The sequence below is a fragment of the Spermophilus citellus genome, assembly GCF_964194105.1.
Source record: "Spermophilus citellus genome assembly, chromosome: 1".
Taxonomy (NCBI): domain Eukaryota; kingdom Metazoa; phylum Chordata; class Mammalia; order Rodentia; family Sciuridae; genus Spermophilus; species Spermophilus citellus.
The window spans coordinates 207559413-207582254 of NC_138182.1; the positions used below are offsets into that span (position 1 = coordinate 207559413).

Here is a 22842-nt window from a genome sequence, read left to right on the forward strand (position 1 = left end):
AATTACCTCCATGAAATGTGTAGAGAGCTACAGATTGAGATGAAAAGGTAACAAAGAAGGACAAAAAGAGAGCTAAGAGAAGAGAGGGCCCAAAACAAACACACCACCTCCATTTAGAACTGTATTGAAAGCTTCAAAGAGCAGAATTAAGAAATAAAAACATGAAGGAGAAACTTTAGAAATTCCCTCAGAATGCAAAAGTAAATATCAAGGGGCTGGAGCTGGGGCTGGGGCTCAGTGGTAGAGCACTTGCCTTGCACGTGTGAGGCACTGGGCTCAATCCTCAGCACTACATATAAATAAACAAATAAAAAAGTAAAGATACTGTGTCCACCTACAACTAAAATTTTTTTTAAATGTCAAAGAGAGAAGACTGTGAGGCAGAAGATTAATGAATGTCTAATCTCAGAATTATTATTTGTGTTTTGAGAAGAAACAGGTGAAACTTAAGAGCAGTAACTAATAAATTAAGTAATAGAAATTACAGAAAAATAATTTTAAAAACATAAAGTCATATTTGGCAATTTTTAAATGTAGAAATAATATTTTAACATCTTATAAGCATGAAGGTAAAAAAAAATAAACTAGACTACTCAATTTTCTCAACAGGATGAAAGGTCAGAAAACCATGGAGTTTGGAGGGGATAGAACTGTTCCCTAAAAATGTTGTACTATAATTTTATATTGATTGCCTGTCTTGGGTAAAATCAATAGTAAAACATGCTTAGATTCACAAAACTATTCTCCTACCCTGAAAAAATTTTCTTAAAAAATATCTGACCAACAACAACAAAAATAGATTAAATTTTAGAAGCAAAAAATAAGGAAACTGCAGTCTACAAGAATTTGGGGGTTCCAGATGGATTCAGTGTTGGCCACTAGTGTCTGGATCTTCAGGTGAGCCAGGTGGGACTGGCCTTGGCCAAGCTCTGCAGTTTTGCCTCTTTCTTAGCATTGAAACATGAGCTTGTGAGCCACAGTGAACACCCCACAGCTATCTCTCTGTCAAGACTCATCTCCCTTAAATGGACAATTATCCAAGTACTCTTCCAGGATTTGTTTATGTTGACCAACTCACATGTGGGGACATTAAATGATTTATTTAAAAAAAAAAAAAAGCAAGTTTCCCCCTTTAAACCAGAACACCAAGTATTGACCAGATTAAAAGCCATGTTTAATCCCAGGTGTAGACAGAAGATAAAGTAGGGTAAGTGTGTATGAGAATTTGTTTATACCAATTGTTACCCATTCTTTAAACCCTTCTCAGATGTAGAGAAATTATAAGACCAAAAGGTTCATGAACTAAGGACCCAAAGATAGAGTGACTATAAAGCAAGGAAAAAGAAAAACGAGTACATTTATCACCAGCATCCTTAAATACAGTGGGGGTGGGGGGAGAAATCCTTCCAAACCTGTAATAAAATCTATTTAAATTATTTGACTGACACATCTGGCCACATTGGAGGAGTGTGAGCCTCTTAGAAAAATAGTTCAGTGAAATCCTGGGGAATGGACTTTAAAGCACAAAAGTGGTCATTATCTCACAGAGTACATTTTAAAAGCTTCAAATTTAATAATGGATTTTTTTATGACTAAAACAAAAAGGAGGTATAAATAGAGGAGAATAGAAACTGTGTCTTAAAGAAAAAGATGCTTATTACATTTTCCTTACCATAACAGAACTGAGGCATCCTCTTCTTTACTATTTACCTTTTCCCTTTCTTTAAAATGTATAAATTAAACAGTGACTCAAATTTAAATTATGTTTTTACATTTTTCCTTTAAATGAATTCAATAATTTTTTATCATTAAATCACAAAAGTAATATGTACTTGGGCAAAAAAATAATACTAATACCCAGAGTCTCAACACTTAATTATAACCACTACTACAAAATTTTGTGTGTATTCTTAAATCAATGTAATAACATCGTGCACTCATAATTATTATATGGGGCTGGGGATATATATCAGTTGGTAGAGTGCTTAGCATAATTATGATATGTACTATTTTGGTAACTTTTTAAAAATATAGCTAAAACATAATAATTGAAAAAAGTCTTAAAAATGCTAATGAATTTTTTAAAGATATCATCTTCTAGAATTCCGGCACCCACAGAGATGGCCACTATTTACATCTTGGCATATTCTCTATGTCTCTTTTACTCCTATATAGTCCTCCCTTAGTATATGTGAAATTGGTTTCAGGATTCCCCACCCCCAACAGGTACCAAAATCCATGATTCCCTAGACCCTTACATAAAATGGCATAATATTTCCATAAACTTAAATCCTCCTGAATATTTTAAATCATCTCCAGATTATTTATAATACCCAATATCAATGTAAAAGCAATGTGAATAGTTGTTCCATTATAGTATGCTATATCATTTAGGGGATAATGGCATGTGAAAAAAGTGTACACATGTTCAGTGTGACACTTTTTTCCCAGATATTTTTAATCAAAGTTTGATTGAATCCCTAGGTATGGAATGCATAGTACAGAAGGCTAACTTTATGTTTGGTGAAATGTCACATATCCTGATTTCTTTTTTTATTTGTCTTAATTAGTTATACATGACATCACAACTTCTAAACAAAGATAACAAAAGAGCATCATTAACAGGGACCTACAATGAAAATGTATTTATTTATAAATATCCAGGTAGATAAATATCTGGAAATAGAGACATCCCCAAGGGGCTTTTAAGTACATAGGAAGTTTACACAGATAGTAATTTAGAACTGAAAAATGAAAAAACCACGATCTCAAGAATTTTATTCATTGTGGTTCATAAGATGCTGAGGTTAAATGTTTTCTGCTATCAAGTCATTCAATCTTTGGAGCACAGGAAGGGGATGGGAAGAAAGCAGAGGAGAAGATATATGATCTACTGGTCTCCCTTGTATATTCTTTATTCAGCAGAGTAGCAGATAAGAAACTGTTTGGAAAAAGGAATCAGTTTAGGAAACCTTTCTCTGGTAAATGAGATAAGAAAGTTAATGATAACTGATCATAGAAGGGTAGGTTAGATAACAAATTCAGATTGTACATGATCTTATAATCATGAACACATAGGCAAAACAATGTCTAATGTGATTTGCTTGAACTGTCTCCAGAGCCAAGATATCTCATCAGTGGCTTACTTGAACATAAGGTGATGCTAGACACTTGGGGAATGAATCATTTACACCCATGCTTGTCTACTCTGGCAAACAGACATGGGCAGAATTCGGTGAGAGAGGAGAGAGCTCTCTGAAACAATTCCAGCTTTCAGTACTGCCTTGTTTGAATTGTTTTTTTTTTCTCAAATAAACAGTATTGCATTTATTTTGTCTAAAGCAATAATTTAAGACAAGGGAGCAAAGGCAATGGCTCTGTTCTCTATGTCTGCTGGCAGAACAAACCAACATACCCAGGCTCCAGAAAAGGTTATGGGTTGTAAATGTGAATTTTCCAGTGATGCTATAAAACAATGTCAGAATTGTTTGATTATTAAGAGATAGAAGATAACCCCCTTCTTCTTCCTGTTGAGGTAGAAGTTCAGCCTTCCAGTTTCAAAATCAAAGTACTGTGTCTACTTCTATGGACCCAAAACCTTGACTTCTTCCCTGGTGGCATTTGTCGTAGGATATCTAAGAAGTGTTTCACAACCCTTTTATAAAGACAAGATGAGAGGTTTTATACTCCAGATATAATAAAAAGACAACTCTCTGCCAGCAGTTGTTGTCTAAACAAACAATGCTGATGACATTTGTTATGGTTTAGGTATGAGGCATCCCCCAAAGCATCTGGGTTAATGCAGGATTATTCAGAAGTGAAATGACTAGATTGTGAGAATTGCAATCTAATAAATTCATCTAATTTGAATGGACTGGGTGAAAATTGTAGGTTGGAGGGGTATGACTGGAAGACATAGGTTACCATGGGAAAGCTCTGAAAGGGTTCATTGCCCCCAAAGCACCTTCTTCTCTCTCTCTCTGCTTCCTGGCCTCCATGAACAGAGCAGTACTTCTCTGTCAGGCCCTTCAGCAATGATGTTCTGCCTCACCTTGCACCAAGAGCAATTGACTCCACTCACCATGGACTGAACCTCTGAAACCTAGAGCCTAAATAAACTTTTCCTCCTCTAAGTTGCTTTTGTCAGGTGTTTTGGTCACAGCACTAAAAACTAACACAACATTCAGGATATACTATTTAAGCCTCCAAGTTATAACATAATTGGCCAGAAAGACCATATAAAAATACTTGACTGTGTTGGAAAAGATTTTGCTCTGTATATGTGTGTGTGTGTGTGTGTGTGTGTGTGTGTGTGTGTAAATAGTTTAATATTGATTACTATTAATAGAGAATGATATCCAAAAACTTGTATCATAGTCTGGAGTGTAAAGGAATGCTATCATTTTCAAATAGGAAATGTTTGCTATTTGTCTAAATAATTAATTTGGTTAATTACTTATTTGGGAATATAGTTAGAGAATAGAGTTGATAAAGAGATTAAATGATGCCAGATAGAGTTACAGACATTAAAAGAGAGAAATACATTATTTTTCATATGGAAAAGTATTTCTTTAATAATTAAAAAATGAAACCTTAATATAAATTTATTTTTACTTTTTATTTTTTTAAAAATTACTCTGTATGGCAACAAAAAAGTTTAATACAAAATTGACTGATAAGAAATAATCTAAATTATATTTTCATGGATATTGGTAATGGAAACAATGGTAGAAAGTCGAGGAATAAACAGTGCAGAATATATAGTAGCTTCTAGTCAAGAGGTATTGAATATTCTGGAACTGCAGAGAATAAGCAGGGAGAAGACTAAAGTTTCCAAAAACACCAGCTTAATCTTGATAGTATGAAGATAAAATAAAGCACTTTATGCTTTCTAAATTTCCATATATCTTTTGGGATCGGCTTTTGACCATTTAGAAGGTAGAGATAACACAATGTCTACTGACTGAAGTTGAATAGATCTCCTGATTCATAATGTGCAAAAAAGGAGCAAAATGAAGGCAAATCCAATATCCTTTCAAAAGACTGAACTTTCACACGACCCTTCCCCAGACAAGTGGGTCAAGGCTGAAGGTGCACAAAACAGTGCGTCATTCAGTGAATGGAGAGATTCACAGGGGCAAAGAAAACCCATCTCTGAATGGGAATATTTGGTTTTACTAGTATTTCCACAGAACCAAGGCACATAAGAATAGTTCACTTTTCCTTTTGTCTACAAGCCCGAGTAGTTAATGTAGGCCATCATTGTCCTCCTTTCATGGTGCACTCTCCTGAGAAAGGGTTTCCTTTCCTACTACAGCATTTGGCTGCCCTTCTATCCCTATCATGTTCCCCAACCAAACAATTAAGATGTACCAGTCTTGTAGGGAATACACTTTTAAAAAACTGAATTTTATTTCTAAATTGAAAGTATTTCTAAAAGTTCCTTTCTGAGGAAATTTTTTAAAATTTATTTTTAGTGATTTTTAACTTCTATTCATGAATCAAATCTTAGTTAAAACTAAAGTGACCAGTACAAACTCTTTACTACATTATTACTTAGTATTTCAAAAGAGAATTTGCAGTTTACAAGCAAGAGAAAAATGAAAATGAAGTACTGTGGAAATTACCTCATCTGATCCTTTCTTTCCTCCTGGTTTGGAAGGTGATCCACTGGTTTTTTCATTGACATGCTATAACAATATTAAAGAGAAAAAAAAAAGATATGTTTAAGAGAGGAAGGTGATGGAAGATAATAGTGTCTTTAATTCAGAAATGCTAAATGAATAGACTTTAAATACAGTACCCTTTAATCTCCCTCCAGAGAATATTAGTAACACAAACATAGGGAGGCTTTTGAAATAGAAGGGATGATAGGGACATTCATGTGGGATCTAGAAAGTGAGTCTGTAATTAGCCAGATGCAGAGCTGATGGTGATGCCAATGCGGCATCTCGTCTCCTACAAATGCCTCATGGATTTTTAAAGCCCAAATGGCTACTGCAGGAGACGTCTAGTTCATCATGGAGATGAGATCTCTAAGAGCCATCTTGTGTCTGAAGCCATACTTAAGCCTCAGTTCATATGGACACAAACGTCCACCACAGCCTTCCAATCACCCACCACTTCCAACAGATCATGTGAATTCCCTTGAGTTCCTCCATCTGAATATCCACCAAGGCAGAATGGCAAAACCTGAAGGGGAAAGACCATACGTGCAACTTGGATTTGTTATGGCTTTAGAATTTCATTGTGTCTAGAAATAGATTTTTTTTTTTAAACTAGGACATTAGGGATGAAGGTAAGTCTTTTTATGTGGAACTCAAAGCTTCATGAATCTCACATGTTCATTTGTTTTAGTGATAATATAAGCCACCGAGTTTATTAAACATTTTTGAGAAATGAAAAACATTTGCAAGGCATACAAAGAATTATTTCATTTCTTTTACACTGTGAGGAATGCAAGACAGATAAAGGGGTCCCAAATATGAGAAATAAAAGCTCACTATTGCATTCAATCCTGATCACCTTCAGTTAAAACAAAATATAAAATAAGAATATATTCCCTAGAGCAGAATCACTCAGGACTATGGAGAAGGAACTTTTTAAATTAAGTGTGACAAGAATAGTAATAATAATAATATATATAATTCTACATTATTTACCAAGCATTTTCATATACATATTTGATACAAAATGGGTCATATTGTTTTAGGAATGAGAAAAGTAAGAAAAACAGCAATTTGATATTTTTCAGAAGGACACATTTCTAGCAAATGTAAAAAGGTCACAAAACAAGGATTTTTTTAAAGTTAAAATCTGTTGTTTGCACACTACTATGCTAAATGGGATTGGATTATAATATTTTTAATCATATCAACAGATATGCTAGTTTAAAAAAATGCCCAAGGACACCAGAACACACGGCTAAAATTCTTCCTTCATAGTTCTTTGTATGAACAACTAGTAATGAATCATTTTGATGGGTGAAAATCTTCCACAAGAGAGGATCCAACATGGCCGCCGGCGAGGAAGCAGCGATTCCAATGTCTCCACATTAACGGGATCAGAAAGACCCATTGGAACAGCGGCAGTCTACCTACTGAGGAACTTCTAGCAAAATTCCTTTAAGAGGGGACCTGCCGGGAATTGGTAGGTTTATTAGAAGTGTCAGTTTGTCCCAGACAAGTGGATCTTGGCCGGCCAAGGTCCAGTCCCGCAGCCACCAGTCACTTCTGCAAGCGGCCGGCGGCCCAGAGCGGTGCTACCCGCCCGAACCCGCAGACGGCACCCGCCATCCCGCCGTCCCGGGGAGGCCCTGCTCTCGCTCTGCGAACGGCCACCACGCCTGCCAGGCTCGTAGCCACGCAGCCCCAGCTGCCCGGCTCTACAGGCGGCTCCCCGGCGAGTGCAGAGGTACAGTCACGCGGCCACCAGCCGCTTCAGAAAGCGGCCGGTGGCCCCGAGCGGCGCGGCCCGCCCGAACCCGCAGACGGCACCCGCCATCTCGCCGTCCCGGGAGGCCCTGCTCTCGCTCAGCGAACGGCCACCCCGCCTGCCCGGATCTTAGCCACGCGGCCGCAGCTGCCCAGCTCTACAGGCAGCCCCCGGCGGCCCGGCGCAGCGAGAAGTGTCCCCGCCTGGCCCAGCAGACAGCCCGTGCCCTCCCGGCTCTACTAACAGCCCCGCCCACCCCGCGAACGGCTCCCCCCCTGAGACAGTGTGAAGGGAATCTAACCAACCCTTTACGAAATAGCGAACTGGGAACTAAAACCAGAGATTGTGTCAGACCAGAGACAAGCCAGTTCCACCCCTCCCTTCGGACACTCCGGCAAGGAGCCAGGGGCCCGCCATAGCAGAGAGGGGCAGTCACCAAAGTTCGGCCAAAGAGATTCCTTCCCAGCGGAACCTACTTTAGCAGGTGTGTGACTCCCACCCACACCAGATACAACCAACTGGGAAACTTCAAAATCTCTCCGTGGGTGTGACCGTAAGGGCCAAAGGACTCTCTACCCCCAACTCCCCCTACTGCCAGTGACGAGGGCGTGACTGTAGGGGCAGAGGGAAGCAGAGAAGACTCCCCACCCCCAAATCCCCCAACCGCGAACTGAGAGGGTGTGACGGTAGGGGCGGAGGGAAACAGAGGACACTCCAGACCCCCAACTCCTTCTACCGCCAGCAGTGTGGTTGTGACTGTAGGGGCTGAGGGAAGTAGAGGGGATCCTCGACCCCCAACTCCTATTACCACCAGCAGGAACACCAATGGTCTTAGCTGCCAGATTCCGAAGGTGTGCCCACCAAAGGGGTCCGGAAAAATTAAACAATTGACTCCCAGACCACAGCTCCACAGCACTGGGGCTTAGATGAATGACAGCGAGAGTGCTCAGTAGTTAGGGAAATAGAGCACTCGGTGGGGCTGAAAGTGTAACCAAATCCTTGGGGAACTGCCTCCGGTGAGCAGGACCTGGCTGGCTGGCAGGAGGAAGGGGAGGAGGGGCCGTAGAAGTGAAACGGCTCTGGACCAACAGGATTGAGAGACTCCCAGGAACCGCCTTACAGGGATTGCTGTTGACACATTGAGGGCAAAACACAGCCCGGAGGGCACAGCTTTGCCTACAGGAAGAGAAGAAAAGGGATCTCTAAGACCTAATTTTATTTCCTATTTCATTTTAATTTTTTCTCTCCCTTTTCCCTCTCTCTCTCCCCTTCCAAGTTTTACTGCTCTTTCCATTCTCCTCTATGCTATCTATCTCCCTCTCCTTCTTTCTTTTCAAGAGCACCTACCTTCCCCTTCCCCCCAACTTTCATCCCAAGCATTACGTCCTCCATTTCGAGTAACTGTCTAAATACAAATAGGTGTGCGCAACCCACCAGCAGGTCAGGCCCAGCAACCTGGGAGTGGCAGAGCTGCCCCACGCACCTGCTACCAACCAGCAGAACAGGCCCAGCGGCCTGCCGATGTGGTAGGCACAGTGCCCCAATTGGAGGAGGAGCAGAGCCCCTGCCCGCGCCTGCGTGGGAGACTTTGCAACTATACAAGAGTAATACAAATATATAGGGGGAAAATTCAACAACACAACAGTCTGAGTAAGCAGAAAGAAACGCGAACAGTATGAAGAGACAAGGAAAGAAAGGACCACAAGAATTGCAGGTCAACTCAATGTTAGAAGAGGTAATATCTGCAGCAGATGGAATGTCAGATAAAGAATTCAGGAGATACATGCTTCAGATGATCTGGAGTCTCAAGGAAGACATTAGACAGCAAAATCAGACAATGAAAGATCTATTCAACAATGAAATACATAAACAAATCCAGGAAGCAAAAGATCAACTATACAGGGAGATAGAGGTTATAAAAAACAAACAAACAGAAATCCTAGAAATGCAGGAAGCAATAAACCAACTTAAAAACTCAATTGAGAATACTACCAGCAGAGTAAAACACTTAGAAGATAGAACATCAGACAATGAAGACAAAGTATTTCAACTTGAAAAGAACATAGACAGCTCAGCAAGACTGTTAAGAAACCATGAGCAGAACATCCAAGAAATATGGGATAACATTAAAAGACCAAACTTAAGAGTCATTGGGATACAGGAAGGCACAGAGCTCCAAACCAAAGGAATGAGCAATCCATTCAATGAAATAATTCGAGAAAACTTCCCAGACTTGAAGAACGAGACAGAATCCCAAATCCTAGAAGCCTACAGGACGCCAAATGTGCATAATCATAAGATATCCACACCTAGACACATTATAATGAAGATGCCCAACATACAGAATAAGGAGAGAATTTTAAAAGCTACAAGAGAAAGGAAGCAGATTACATTTAGGGGTAAACTAATCAGGATAACAGCTGATATCTCAACACAGAGTTTGAAAGCTAGAAGATCCTGGAATAACATATTTCAAACACTGAAAGAAAATGGGTTCCAACCAAGAATTGTGTATCCAGCAAAATTAAGCTTCAAGACGGAAGATGAAATTAAAACCTTCCACGATAAACAAAAGTTAAAAGAATTTGCAGCTAGAAAACCATCTCTCCAAAAAATCCTCAGCAAAACATTACAGGAAGAGGAAATGGAAAATAACAATGAAAACTAACATTGGGAGGTTGGACAGTAAAGGGGGGAAAATAATCAAAGAGGAAAACAAACCATATTCAGTAACATAAATAAACAAATATGGCTGGAAGGATAACCCATATCTCAATAATAACCCTAAATGTTAATGGCTTAAACTCACCAATTAAGAGACACAGGCTAGTAGAATGGATCACAAAACATGACCCAACAATATGCTGCCTACAGGAGATGCATTTGATAGGAAAAGACATACATAGACTGAAGGTGAAAGGTTGGGAAAAATCATATCACTCATATGGACTTCGGAAACAAGCAGGAGTGTCCATACTCATATCAAATAAAATAGATTTCAAGCCAAAGTTAATCAAAAGGGATAAAGAGGGACACTACATACTGCTCAAGGGAACCATACACCAACAAGACATAACAATCATAAATATATATGCCCCAAACAATGGTGCATGTTCATCAAACAAACTCTTCTCAAGTTCAAGAGTCTAATAGACCACCATACAATAATCATGGGAGACTTCAACACACCTCTCTCACCACTGGACAGATCTTCCAAACAAAAGTTGAATAAGGAAACTATAGAACTCAATAACACAATTAACAACCTAGACTTAATTGACATATATAGAATATACCACCCAACATCAAGCAGTTACACTTTTTTCTCAGCAGCACATGGATCCTTCTCAAAAATAGATCATATATTATGTCACAGGGCAACTCTTAGACAATATAAAGGAGTAGAGATAATACCATGCATCTTATCTGACCATAATGGAATGAAACTGAAAATCAACGATAAAAGAAGGAAGGAAAAATCATGCATCACTTGGAGAATGAACAATAGGTTACTGAATGATCAATGGGTTATAGAAGACATTAAGGAGGAAATTTAAAAATTCTTAGAGATAAATGAAAACACAGACACAACATATCGGAATCTATGGGACACATTGAAAGCAGTTCTAAGAGGAAAATTCATTGCATGGAGTTCATTCCTTAAAAAAAGAAAAAAACCAACAAATAAATGATCTCATACTTCATCTCAAAATCCTAGAAAAAGAAGAGCAAAATAACAGCAAAAGAAGTAGAAGGCAAGAAATAATTAAAATCAGAGCTGAAATTAATGAAATCGAAACAAAAGAAACAATTGAAAAAATTGATAAAACTAAAAGTTGGTTCTTTGAAAAAATAAATAAGATCGACAGACCCTTAGCCATGCTAACAAAGAGAAGAAGAGAGAGAACTCAAATTACTAGCATACAGGATGAAAAAGGCAATATCACAACAGACACTTCAAAAATACAGAAGATAATCAAAAATTATTTTGAATCCTATACTCCAATAAAATAGAAGATAGTGAAGGCATCGATAAATTTCTTAAGTCATATGATCTGCCCAGATTGAGACAGGAGGATATAGACAACCTAAACAGATCAATATCAATTGAGGAAATAGAAGAACCATCAAAAGATTACCAACTAAGAAAAGCCCAGGACCGGATGGATATACAGCAGAGTTTTACAAAACCTTTAAAGAGGAACTAATACCAATAATTTTCAAGCTATTTCAGGAAATAGAAAAAGAAGGAGAACTTCCAAATTCATTCTATGAGGCCAACATCACCCTGATTCCTAAACCAGATAAAGACACTTCAAAGAAAGAAAACTACAGTCCTATATCTCTATCATTAGATAGACGCAAAAATCCTCAATAAAATTCTGGCGAATCGGATACAAAATCATATTAAAAAAATTGTACACCATGATCAAGTAGGATTCATCCCTGGGATGCAAGGATGGTTCAATATACGGAAATCAATAAATGTTATCCACCACATCAATAGACTTAAAAATAAGAACCATATGATCATCTTTATAGATGCGGAAAAAGCATTCGACAAAGTACAGCATCCCTTTTTGTTCAAAACTCTCGAAAAAATAGGGATAACAGGAACATACCTCAACACTGTAAAAGCAATCTACACTAAGCCCCAGGCTAGCATCATTCTGAATGGAGAAAAATTGAAGGCATTCCCTCTAAAATCTGGAACAAGACAGGGATGCCCTCTCTCACCACTTCTGTTCAACGTAGTTCTCGAAACACTGGCCAGAGCAATTAGACAGACGAAAGAAATTAAAGGCATAAAAATAGGAAAAGAAGAACTTAAATTATCACTATTTGCAGATGACATGATTCTATACCTAGCAGACCCAAAAGGGTCTACAAAGAAACTATTAGAGCTAACAAATGTATTCAGCAAAGTGGCAGGATATAAAATCAACACGATAAATCAAAGGCATTCCTGTATATCAGCGACAAACCCTCTGAAATGGAAATGAGGAAAAACACTCCATTCACAATATCCTCAAAAATAATAAAATACTTGGGAATCAACCTAACAAAAGAGGTAAAAGATTTATACAATGAAAACTACAGAACCCTAAAGAGAGAAATTGAAGAAGATCTTAGAAGATGGAAAAATATACCCTGTTCATGTATAGGCAGAACTAACATCATCAAAATGGCGATATTCCCAAAAGTTCTCTATAGGTTTAATGCAGTGCCAATCAAAATCCCAATGGCATTTCTTGTAGAAATAGAGAAAGCAATCATGAAATTCATATGGAAAAATAAAAGACCCAGAATAGCAAAAACAATGCTAAGCAGGAAGTGTGAATCAGGTGGTATAGGATACCAGAATTCAAACTATACTACAGAGCAATAGTAACAAAAACAGCATGGTATTGGTACCAAAACAGGCGGGTGGACCAATGGTACAGAATAGAGGACACAGAAACCAACCCACAAAACTACAACTTTCTTATATTTGATAAAGGGGCTAAAAGCATGCAATGGAGGAAGGATAGCATCTTCAACAAATGGTGCTGGTAAAACTGGAAATCCATATGCAACAAAATGAAACTGAATCCCTTTCTCTCGCCATGCACAAAAGTTAACTCAAAATGGATCAAGGAGTTTGATATCAAACCAGAGACAAGGCATCTGATAGAAGAAAAAGTTGGCTACGGCCTACATACTGTGGGGTCGGGCTCCAAATTCCTCAATAGGACACCCATAGCACAAGAATTAATATCTAGAATCAACAAATGGGACTTACTCAAACTAAAAAGCTTTTTCTCAGCAAAAGAAACAATAAGAGAGGTAAATAGGGAGCCTACATCATGGGAACAAATCTTTACTCCTCACACTTCAGATAGAACCCTGATATCCAGAGTATATAAAGAACTCAAAAAATTAGACAATAAGATAACAAATAACCCAATCAACAAATTGGCCAAGGACCTAAACAGACACTTCTCAGAGGAGGACATACAATCAATCAACAAGTACATGAAAAAACGCTCACCATCGCTAGCAGTCAGAGAAATGCAAATCAAAACCACCCTAAGATATCATCTCACTCCAGTAAGATTGGCAGCCATTATGAAGTCAAACAACAACAAGTGCTGGCAAGGATGTGGGGAAAAGGGTACACTTGTACATTGTTGGTGGGACTGCAAATTGGTGCAACCAATTTGGAAAGCAGTATGGAGATTTTTTGGAAAGCTGGGAATGGAACCACCATTTGATCCAGCTATTCCCCTTCTGGGTCTGTTCCCTAAAGACCTAAAAACAGCATGCTACAGGGACACTGCTACATCGATATTCATAGCAGTACAATTCACAATAGCAAGACTGTGGAAGCAACCTAGATGCCCTTCAATAGACGAATGGATAAAAAAAAATGTGGCATTTATACACAATGGAGTATTACTCTGCATTAAAAAATGACAAAATTATAGAATTTGGAGGGAAATGGATGGCATTAGAGCAGATTATGCTAAGTGAAGCTAGCCAATCCCTAAAAAACAAATGCCAAATGTCTTCTTTGATATAAGGAGAGTAACTAAGAACAGAGTAGGGAAGAAGAGCATGAGAAGATGACTAACATTAAACAGGGATGAGAGGTGGGAGGGACAGGGAGAGAGAAGGGAAATTGCTTGGAAATGGAAGGAGACCCTTAGGGTTATACAAAATTACATACAAGAGGAAGTGAGGGGAAAGGGAAAAATAATACAAGGGGGAGAAATGAATTACAGTAGAGGGGGTAGAGAGAAAAGAGGGGAGGGGAGGGGAAGGGAGGGGGGATAGTAGAGGATAGGAAAGGCAGCAGAATACAACAGACATGAGTATGTCAATATGTAAATCAGTGGAAGTATAACTGATGTGACTCTGCAATCTGTATACGGGGTAAAAATGGGAGTTCATAACCCCCTTGAATCAAAGTGTGAAATATGATATATCAAGAACTATGTAATATTTTGAACAACCAATAAAAAAAAAAAAGAAAATCTTCCACAAAAAATATCCTCATTGGGCTGGGGATGTGGCTCAAGTGGTAATGCGCTCGCCTAGCATGCGTGAGGCACTGGGTTCGATTCTCAGCACCACATAAAAATAAAATAAAGATATTTTAAAAATTAAAAAAAAAGAAATCCTCATGGATCAGTGAATGAAATCCACTCAAAAGAGAACCCATCTCAAATGATACTAGTAATAACAGTATTAACAAAACTAAAAGCCCACATAGATACCTAAGGTAGATGGTAAGTGGCAAGTATTAGAAGAATTAGTAAGAAAGATTTGTAAAGTCAGGCTGGGGGTTGAGGTGGACAATACTTATGTAGGTTAAATCAGGAAGCCATTAGCATAAGGTTGCCTCTGCAGACAGGTTCCCTACATAAGGCAATAGAAACTGAATTAGGAAGCATTTCTTATAATCAACTTAAAAAGCCTCAGCCAATTACATCCAGTCAATCAAATATTAAAACAACAACAACAACAACCAAAAAAACAACCTAGGGACAAATGTCTAGCTGTAGCCAACAAGTAATTTATTTATTTCTCTCTTTGGCCTATACAAGCTCACATCTCATGCTGCTGGAACACAACTATCTGAAACTTTTCTGGGTTTGAGAAATACCCAATTCCTGAACTGCTTTATTGTTCAAATAAACTCTGTTAAGTTTATGTTGTCTGAAGTTTTTCTTTTACCATCTCTACAAGAATTACTCTTTTTTTTTTGATTGATAAGGACAAATCTACCAAGAGATTTACCAAATCTGTCTCCTTCCAAAACTAGTAATTTTAGAACCCGATATCACATTCATTATCTGTAGTTCCATATCTCTTTCAGATTAGATAAAGTAACAACAATATCCACTGTTTTACTGTCTGTTTACCAATTCAAGTGCCTTATCTACTTGTCAGGAGTTGTTACTATTTCATTCTACAAATGAGAAAACATAAAAAGCCAACTCGCTTTTATCCAGTGCAAGATCCTATGTTCTCTACACAGTCCTCCTCAGATTCCTGCTTTGTGGCAAATGTATATCATGATTTACTGCCTTCCAGTGAGTGTACATATAGCATTTTCTCTTTTAAATTTAAAATTACTAGTAAATTAAAGTTACTGGTAAAGATTGTTTCTTTCAAACAGACAAGTTTGGCACAGTATATCAAATCTGTGTTACACAATAAAGTCTACCTGCTTGTTTTCTGATTAAATAAACACAACAAGTTGGCAAATAAAATATAAGCATATAGATGATTTATTAAAAGATTAAAAAAATGTTTCCCATATGGTGCTTCAATGTAATTCCATTATAGTCCTCTTGATTAACCAACATCATTCATTACTCTTCTCCAATGAAGTGCTCTAAATCCTCCAAATTTTTTAGGTTTTAAGTAATGGTTTGGGAGGGTTGTATGTAATGAATGTTTTTATAAAATCCTGAGTTATAATGAAAACTTAAAAATGTATTGTAAGCATGGCACTTTATGATTTCAAAGGTTTATTTCCTTTTAATAAATGTAACTTCCGTTTTCATTTTTATTTGTTGTTTTTATATATACATGACAGTAGGGTGTGTTTTGACATATTATACATACATCAGGTACAACTCATTACAATTTTTATACCATTTTTGTGGCTGAACACCATGTGGAGTTACATTGGTCGTGTATTCATATATGAGCATAGGAAAGTTATGTCTGATTCATTCTACTGTATTTCCACAGTCCCATCCTTCCTCCCTTCCCTTCATCCCCCTTTGTCTAATCCAATGATCTTCTATACTTCTCCTCCTTACCCTACCTTGTTATGGGTTAGCATCCATACATCACAGAGAACATTCAGCCTTTGGGTTTTTGGAACTGGTTATTTCACTTAGCATGATAGTCTCCAGTTCCATCCATTTATTGGCAAATGATATAATTTCATTCTTCTTTACAGCTGAGTAATATTCTGTTGTGTATATATACATCACATTTTTTTATTGGTTTTATTTTTTAAATACATTACAGTGGAATGCATCACAATTCTTATCACCATATAGAACAATTTTTCATACCTCTGTTTGTATATAAATTCCCAGACATCAATTCATGTCTTCATACAGGTACTTTGGATAATGATGTCTATCACATTCCACCATCCTTGCTAATCCCCTGCCCCCCCTTTCCCTCCCACTCCTCTTCCCTATCTAGAATAAATCTATTCCTCCCATGCTCTCCCTCCCGACCCCACTATGAGTCAGCCTCCTTATATCAGAGAAAACATTCAGCATTTGTTTTTTGGGGATTGGCTAACTTCACTTAGTATTATCTTCTTAAATACCATCCATTTACCTGCAAATGCCATGATTTTATTCTCTTTTATTGCTGAGTAAAATTCCATTGTATATATATGCCACATTTTTTAATCCATTCATCCACTGAAAGGCATCTAGGTTGACTCCACAGTTTGGCTATTGTTAACTGTGCTGCTATAAACATTGATGTGGCTGTGTCCCTGTAGTATGCTGTTTTTAAGTCCTTTGGGTATAGTCCAAGGAGAGGGATAGCTGGGTCAAATGGTGATTCCATTCCCAGATTTCCAAGGAATCTCCATACTGCTTTCCATATTGGCTGTACCAATTTTCAGTCCCACCAGCAATATGAGTGTGCCTTTTCCCCCACATCCTCATCAACACTTACTGTTGTTTGTATGCATAATAGCTGCCATTCTGACTGGAGTGATTTGCATTTAGAGTAGTTTTGATTTGCATTTCTCTAATTGCTAGAGATGATGAACATTTTTTCATATATTTGTTGACTGATTGATATCCTCTTGAGAAGTGTCTGTTCATGTCCTTGGCCCACTTATTGATTGGGTTATTCTTTTTTTGTGTGTGTGTGTGTGTTTAGCTTTTTGAGTTCTTTATATTCCCTAGAGATTAGTGCTCTATCTGATGTGTGGGGGGTAAAAATTTGCTCCCAAGATGTAGGCTCTCTGTTCACCTCACAGATTGTTTCTTTTGCTGAGAAGAAACTTTTTAGTTTGAGTCAATCCCATTTATTGATTCTTGGTTTTAATTTGTGCACTATAGGAGTCCTATTCCATTCATCTGCTAAAGGACACTTATGTTGGTTCCATGATATTGTGAATTCAGCTACTGTAAACATTGATGTAGCTGCATTTCTGTAGTATGCTGATTTTAAGTCCTTTGGGTATATTCCAAGGACTGGGATAACTAGGTTAAATAGTGGTCCCATTCCAAGTTTTCTGAGGAATCTCCATACTGCTTTTCAGAGTGGTTGCACCAATTTGCAGTCCCACCAGCAACGTATGAGTGAACATTTTACCCCACATCCTCGCCAACGTTTATTGTTACTTGTATTTTTCATAATTGCCACTCTGACTGCAGTGAAATGGAATCTCAGCATAGTTTTAACTTGCATTTCCAATTGCTAGAGATGGTGAATATTTTGTTATATGTTTTTTGACCATTTGTATTTCTTCCTCTGTGAAGTGCCTGTCAGTTTCTTTGCCCATTTTTTGTTGGGGAATTCGTTTCTTTGGTGTTACATTTGTTTTGTTTTGTTTTGTTTTGTTTTGTTTTTTTTTTAATTCTTTGACTAATGCTCTAAGGTGCAAGTGGTAAATATTTTCTCCCATTCTGCAGGTTCTCTGTTCATGTTATTGGTTGTTTCCTTTCTTGTGAAGAAGCTTTTTAGTGTGATGCCATCCCATCTATTGATTCTTGATTTTGCTTCTTGTGCTTTAGGAGTCTTATTAAAGAAGTCTGTTCTGAGCTGACATGAGGGAGAGTTGGGCCTACTTTTTCATCTAGTAAGCACAGGGTCTCTGGTCTTATGCTTAGGTCCTTGATCCAATTTGAGCTAAGTTTTGTTCAGGATGAGATACAGAGGTTCAATTTCAATCTACTACATATGGATTTCCAGTTTTCCCAGCACCATTTGTTGAACTTTTTTAAATACATGAAACTATAATGATAAATGAAAATCACTTATAGAACAAGTAGCAACTCTTTTTTCAAACTTCATGGATTACTTTTTCCCAGTTTTTTTAACCTAGCTTTTTATTTTTTAAAAAAATTTCAAGCATACAGAACAGTAGAAATAATAATACAATGAATACCCATATTCCCACCAGCTATATTCAACTATTAACATTGTCGCTATATTTCATGATTTTAATACACACAAATACACACACACACACACACACAGTCTAAACATCTGTATATACCTGTATTTAAAGGCAAATTGCAAATAATCTGATACTTGAATGCTAAATGTTTCAAAGGTTAAGTATTTCCTTAAATTGAACACATTTCCCCATACAAACCTAATATTATTATTACACTATGACAACTAACAAGAAATCCTTATTAACATTCAATTCCCAGTAAATAGCAACTTTATATAATATCCATTGCCCTGACCATTTCTTGGGGTTTATTCCATATTCAGCAGTTTGTTAATGATACGAAATGAATTAAGTCTTTTCATTGAGAGATTCAAAGTGCCCAGATTTTTTTGTTTGTTTGTTTTTTAATTCATGGAATAACAGATTGTTATTCACAAAATTTAGGTGGTGGAATGAAACACTTGAGAAAGAGGTATGTAAATTGATCAAGTCCAGGAACCTGCAGTGAATCTTCCTAAGAAAAAAGACAACTGCTTACATGACAGTACCCACATGTAGCTGGTAGGTGGGGAAAAGTAAAAGAGACATGCAGCCGGAAAGTGGTATAGACTGGAAAAGAGACTGAACCATGAACTAATGAATGTCATGAGAGAAAAGACACCACCATCAGTGTGGGGCATTTTTCTGTCTAGTCTCCTTGGCTCTCCACAGCAACTCTGGGCACTACACTGTGTTGCCTCATTCTGTGGATAAATAAACAAAGGACTGAAAGGTGATGTCCTGCTTGGCTGACCCATTCAGGATTATAGTTTACTATAATCACTATAATCCTGAGATTATATTACTCTATATCTAGGTAAAAGCTAGCTAGGGACATGTGATTTGCATCAAGAAAGTCTTAGAGCAATCTTGTACTCTAAAATGAAAACAAAATAAACAAGAACAATAAACAGCAAAACAAGAAAACTTTCCTATTCTAAAACTGATTTGTTGTATAAAAGTAACCAAACACACAATACTTATTAATTTTGTCCTACATTAGCTGCTGGAGAGAAGGCCAAAGCCAGGGTATGTGTACAGGGTGCTAGTCCTAAAGCAGTGAAGAACTTCATTGGGAGGATATGGGCACAGAAGACAGGAAGTCACATGGGGCTGAGATGAAGAACTGGGCGGTATGTATTATAGGAGTTCAGAGGTAGGGGGCAAAGATCAGTTGGAAAGCTTCCCTGTCTTCCATTGAGAAGAAATAATTCTTCTTGATGTTTTTTGTTTGTTTGTTTTTGTTTTTGTTTTGTTTTGTTTTTAACCCCTGACATCAGCAAGGAGAGCTGTCCTCTGGCCTCATTCTAGGAGATGGCATTTATATGCTTAAAATTTTCTGCCACCGCAAACCCATAAAACTGTGGAGAAATCAACAAGAACTAGGAGTAGCAAGGCTTGAAGCCTCACCTTTTACCCAGTTAGGGATATCTGCTAGTGTTGGGCTTCAGTTTGGGAGAATTTGGGCATCATACCAATTATTATCCAGATACACATATAGAAATCATGTCACACAAAACAGGATAAAATCAAACTAATTTCTAAACCTGTAAGAGAAGAAAGAAGACAGAAAGACCTCTTGCAATTCTAAGGCAGGATGTGAAAAGAGTGTGAAATGCTACTGTGTTTCTGAAATTGGAAAAAAAAAGTACAAATTTTCTTTTGAGGGATACAGAAACATTCTAAAATAAAATTGTGGTGATGATTGCACTACCCAGTAAATACACTACACACACACACACACACACACACACACACACACTCACACTCATACATAGAATCATACACTTGGATGGGTGCAGGGCATGGGCTGTGAGTTACATTTGAATAAAGTTATTTTTAAAATCATCCTTCTTCAACTTGGAGATAAGGCCATTAAGATCAATATTTGCACATTCAGGGACAGCTGTGGCAAAATCATGAAGCAATAAAAATGTTATCTTAGTAACTTCTAGAGTCTTCCTAGTGCACATAGATCAGCTCTCACTCTGTTGCCATATATACTGAGAAACGCTTGATTCGGGGGACCTCATGGGGACAGAAAACCTTCCAGTCAAGTTAGTGTTGAGTTCCATCCTCTAGTCACAAGCAGAGTCATGCCACAGAGTAGGGGGTGAGTTTTAGTTTGACCTAGGAGAGGCCTGGAAATGGACATATTTTTCTATAATTTCCCAGCTGACTGTAATAAGCAGCCAGGATTAGGAACTACTGGTTTTGAGGGGAGACTTGTGGAAGTAGAATGTTCTACTCCTCAAACCACCCAACTGAGTCAGTCCCCATGGGGAGTTTTGTAGGGTCAGGCAGGTGATTGCAGCTCTGGGCTTCTCCTGGGTAAATCATGATTGCTTAGTGAAGGAACACCATACTCCATGTTCACATCAGGATTTCCTGTCTAGTTCTGAGCTCTATTAGTAAAGCATCATATTTTCACATCTGTACAACAGTCTCTATTTCCTATGTAAAAACAAACAAATTAGTACTTTGTTGTATACATTCTTGCTCACTAATTACTTCCTGCATGTATATCTTGCTTCCCCAACCATAAAGTAAATTTTGCTCTCTTTTTCCCCAAGACACATGGTTTGACCATTATAAACAATTCTTGATTGAATAACTGCATTTCCATAAACCTGTAAACAGTATTGAGAAGTACTTTAGCTCTATTTAGATTAGTAAAGGAGATGAAAAAGAACCCTGAAAAATGACTTGGAAATTAAAGAGAAAATGTGCAAATTGTATTTCATGCAATAATCTATTCTTATATGGATTCTACTTATTAAGGCCAGATTATATGACAAACAAGCAAGGCCAAGACACATAGCTGCCTGTGCTGCAGATCAGTCTCCCTGGGAGCAGATCCTGGGCCTACCTGCTTAAGGTGGCTTTCTCCCCTGCGCAGTCCCACCCCAACTCTGCTGGTGTCTCAGGGTATTTTTGCTGGTTGCTTTTCTCTTAATGGATGGGCTCAAGCTGGGTTTGGCATAAGAGAGCACTGATAGGTAGTGGGTCAATGAGAAATGGGAGATGGTGGGTGTGTGTTGGGGGTGATATTCCCACCTCTCCTGCCTCTAGGGGCCTCTCCAGCACATGGCTTCTCTTCAGGCCAAGCCAGTTGTGGATCCACTATAAGCAGGGTGACCTAAACCTCCCTCAGTCCCTCCAGGCTTGGGTTAGCAGTATCCTGTCATTTCTAATCTCTGGGTTGCCTTACCCATTCCTGAGAGTTTTCTAGTCTCTTCTATTATCAGGGCAACCAACTCGCCACAGTCTTTTTTTGTTTTTTAGTTGACTGTGATACGCTCAAATAGGACAGAAAGAACATGGATTTGGAAGGGTATGTGAGCTTGGGCAAATAATTTAACCTTTCAGTTTCTCCTGACAAAATGGAACTAATGGTGCCTATCTCGGGGCTGGTGTATTTATGAAAGGATCCAATGTTAAAGGAGACTGACCCAATGTATAGTTCATTTTAAAATACAATAAACATTCTTCCATTCCCTTCTTTTTCCTCAGCATCAATCTGATTGTGGTGAATATGAGACAGTAAAATAAAGAGGAGAAGTAAAGAAAGGTTTAAAGGTTTCATTTTCTTAGGCTAATAAGTATTATAGCAGAAGGATTTAGTTTTTGACTTACCCTAAAGTACAAAGAAAACAGGTTAACCTGCTAAGATTTTGTTGAGTATTTTGTTTATCTCATAACTGTTTATTATATTATTCTTACATCTTCATGTTACCCCAGAGAAAGTGAACTGCATGGGAGATCTACAACAAGTTGGTTACAGGTATGAAACTTAAATTTGTAATTCCCATTATTTTAAATATTTTGCAATGGTGTGTGTGAACAGAAAAATCAAAATTGGTACAATATTGATGATTATTGGTCTCAGTTGATTTATATATGGGCAGCTCATTATATTCTTCTTATTCTGTATATATGTAAAATTTTTCCTAAGAAAAAGTCTTAAAAATTTTAGGATCCATTTATCTTAACGGTATTTGTCCCCAAAACAAATCCTAGCTGTTTTAAGTTTTAATATTGAAAATTCCAAACTCATGAAAAGGGCTAATGTGAAATATAGGTCTTGTTTTTCAAATAAATAAGTTTCATTTGAGTGACCACTATGAGCTCAGTGTTGTGGGAATGTAATGTTAAATAAATGTAAGAAAATTAAAGGCCAGGTTTTTAATATATGATACCTTTATATTCAT

At 37.7% G+C, this 22842-nt stretch overlaps 1 protein-coding gene across 7 annotated transcripts in view; it reads right to left on the minus strand.

Annotated features, from left to right (window-relative positions):
- Positions 1–22842, minus strand: part of CAST (calpastatin) — a 121502-nt gene that overhangs the window by 93506 nt on the left and 5154 nt on the right. For 6 of the 7 annotated variants that reach the window (XM_081288840.1, XM_081288844.1, XM_081288839.1 and 3 more), the window contains exon 2: positions 5628–5690. The exons of the other annotated variant lie outside the window; for it this stretch is intronic. In XM_081288840.1, the coding sequence (XP_081144966.1) occupies positions 5628–5690 (63 nt within the window). The remainder of the gene's footprint in view (positions 1–5627; positions 5691–22842) is intronic. 7 annotated transcript variants of the gene reach the window in all.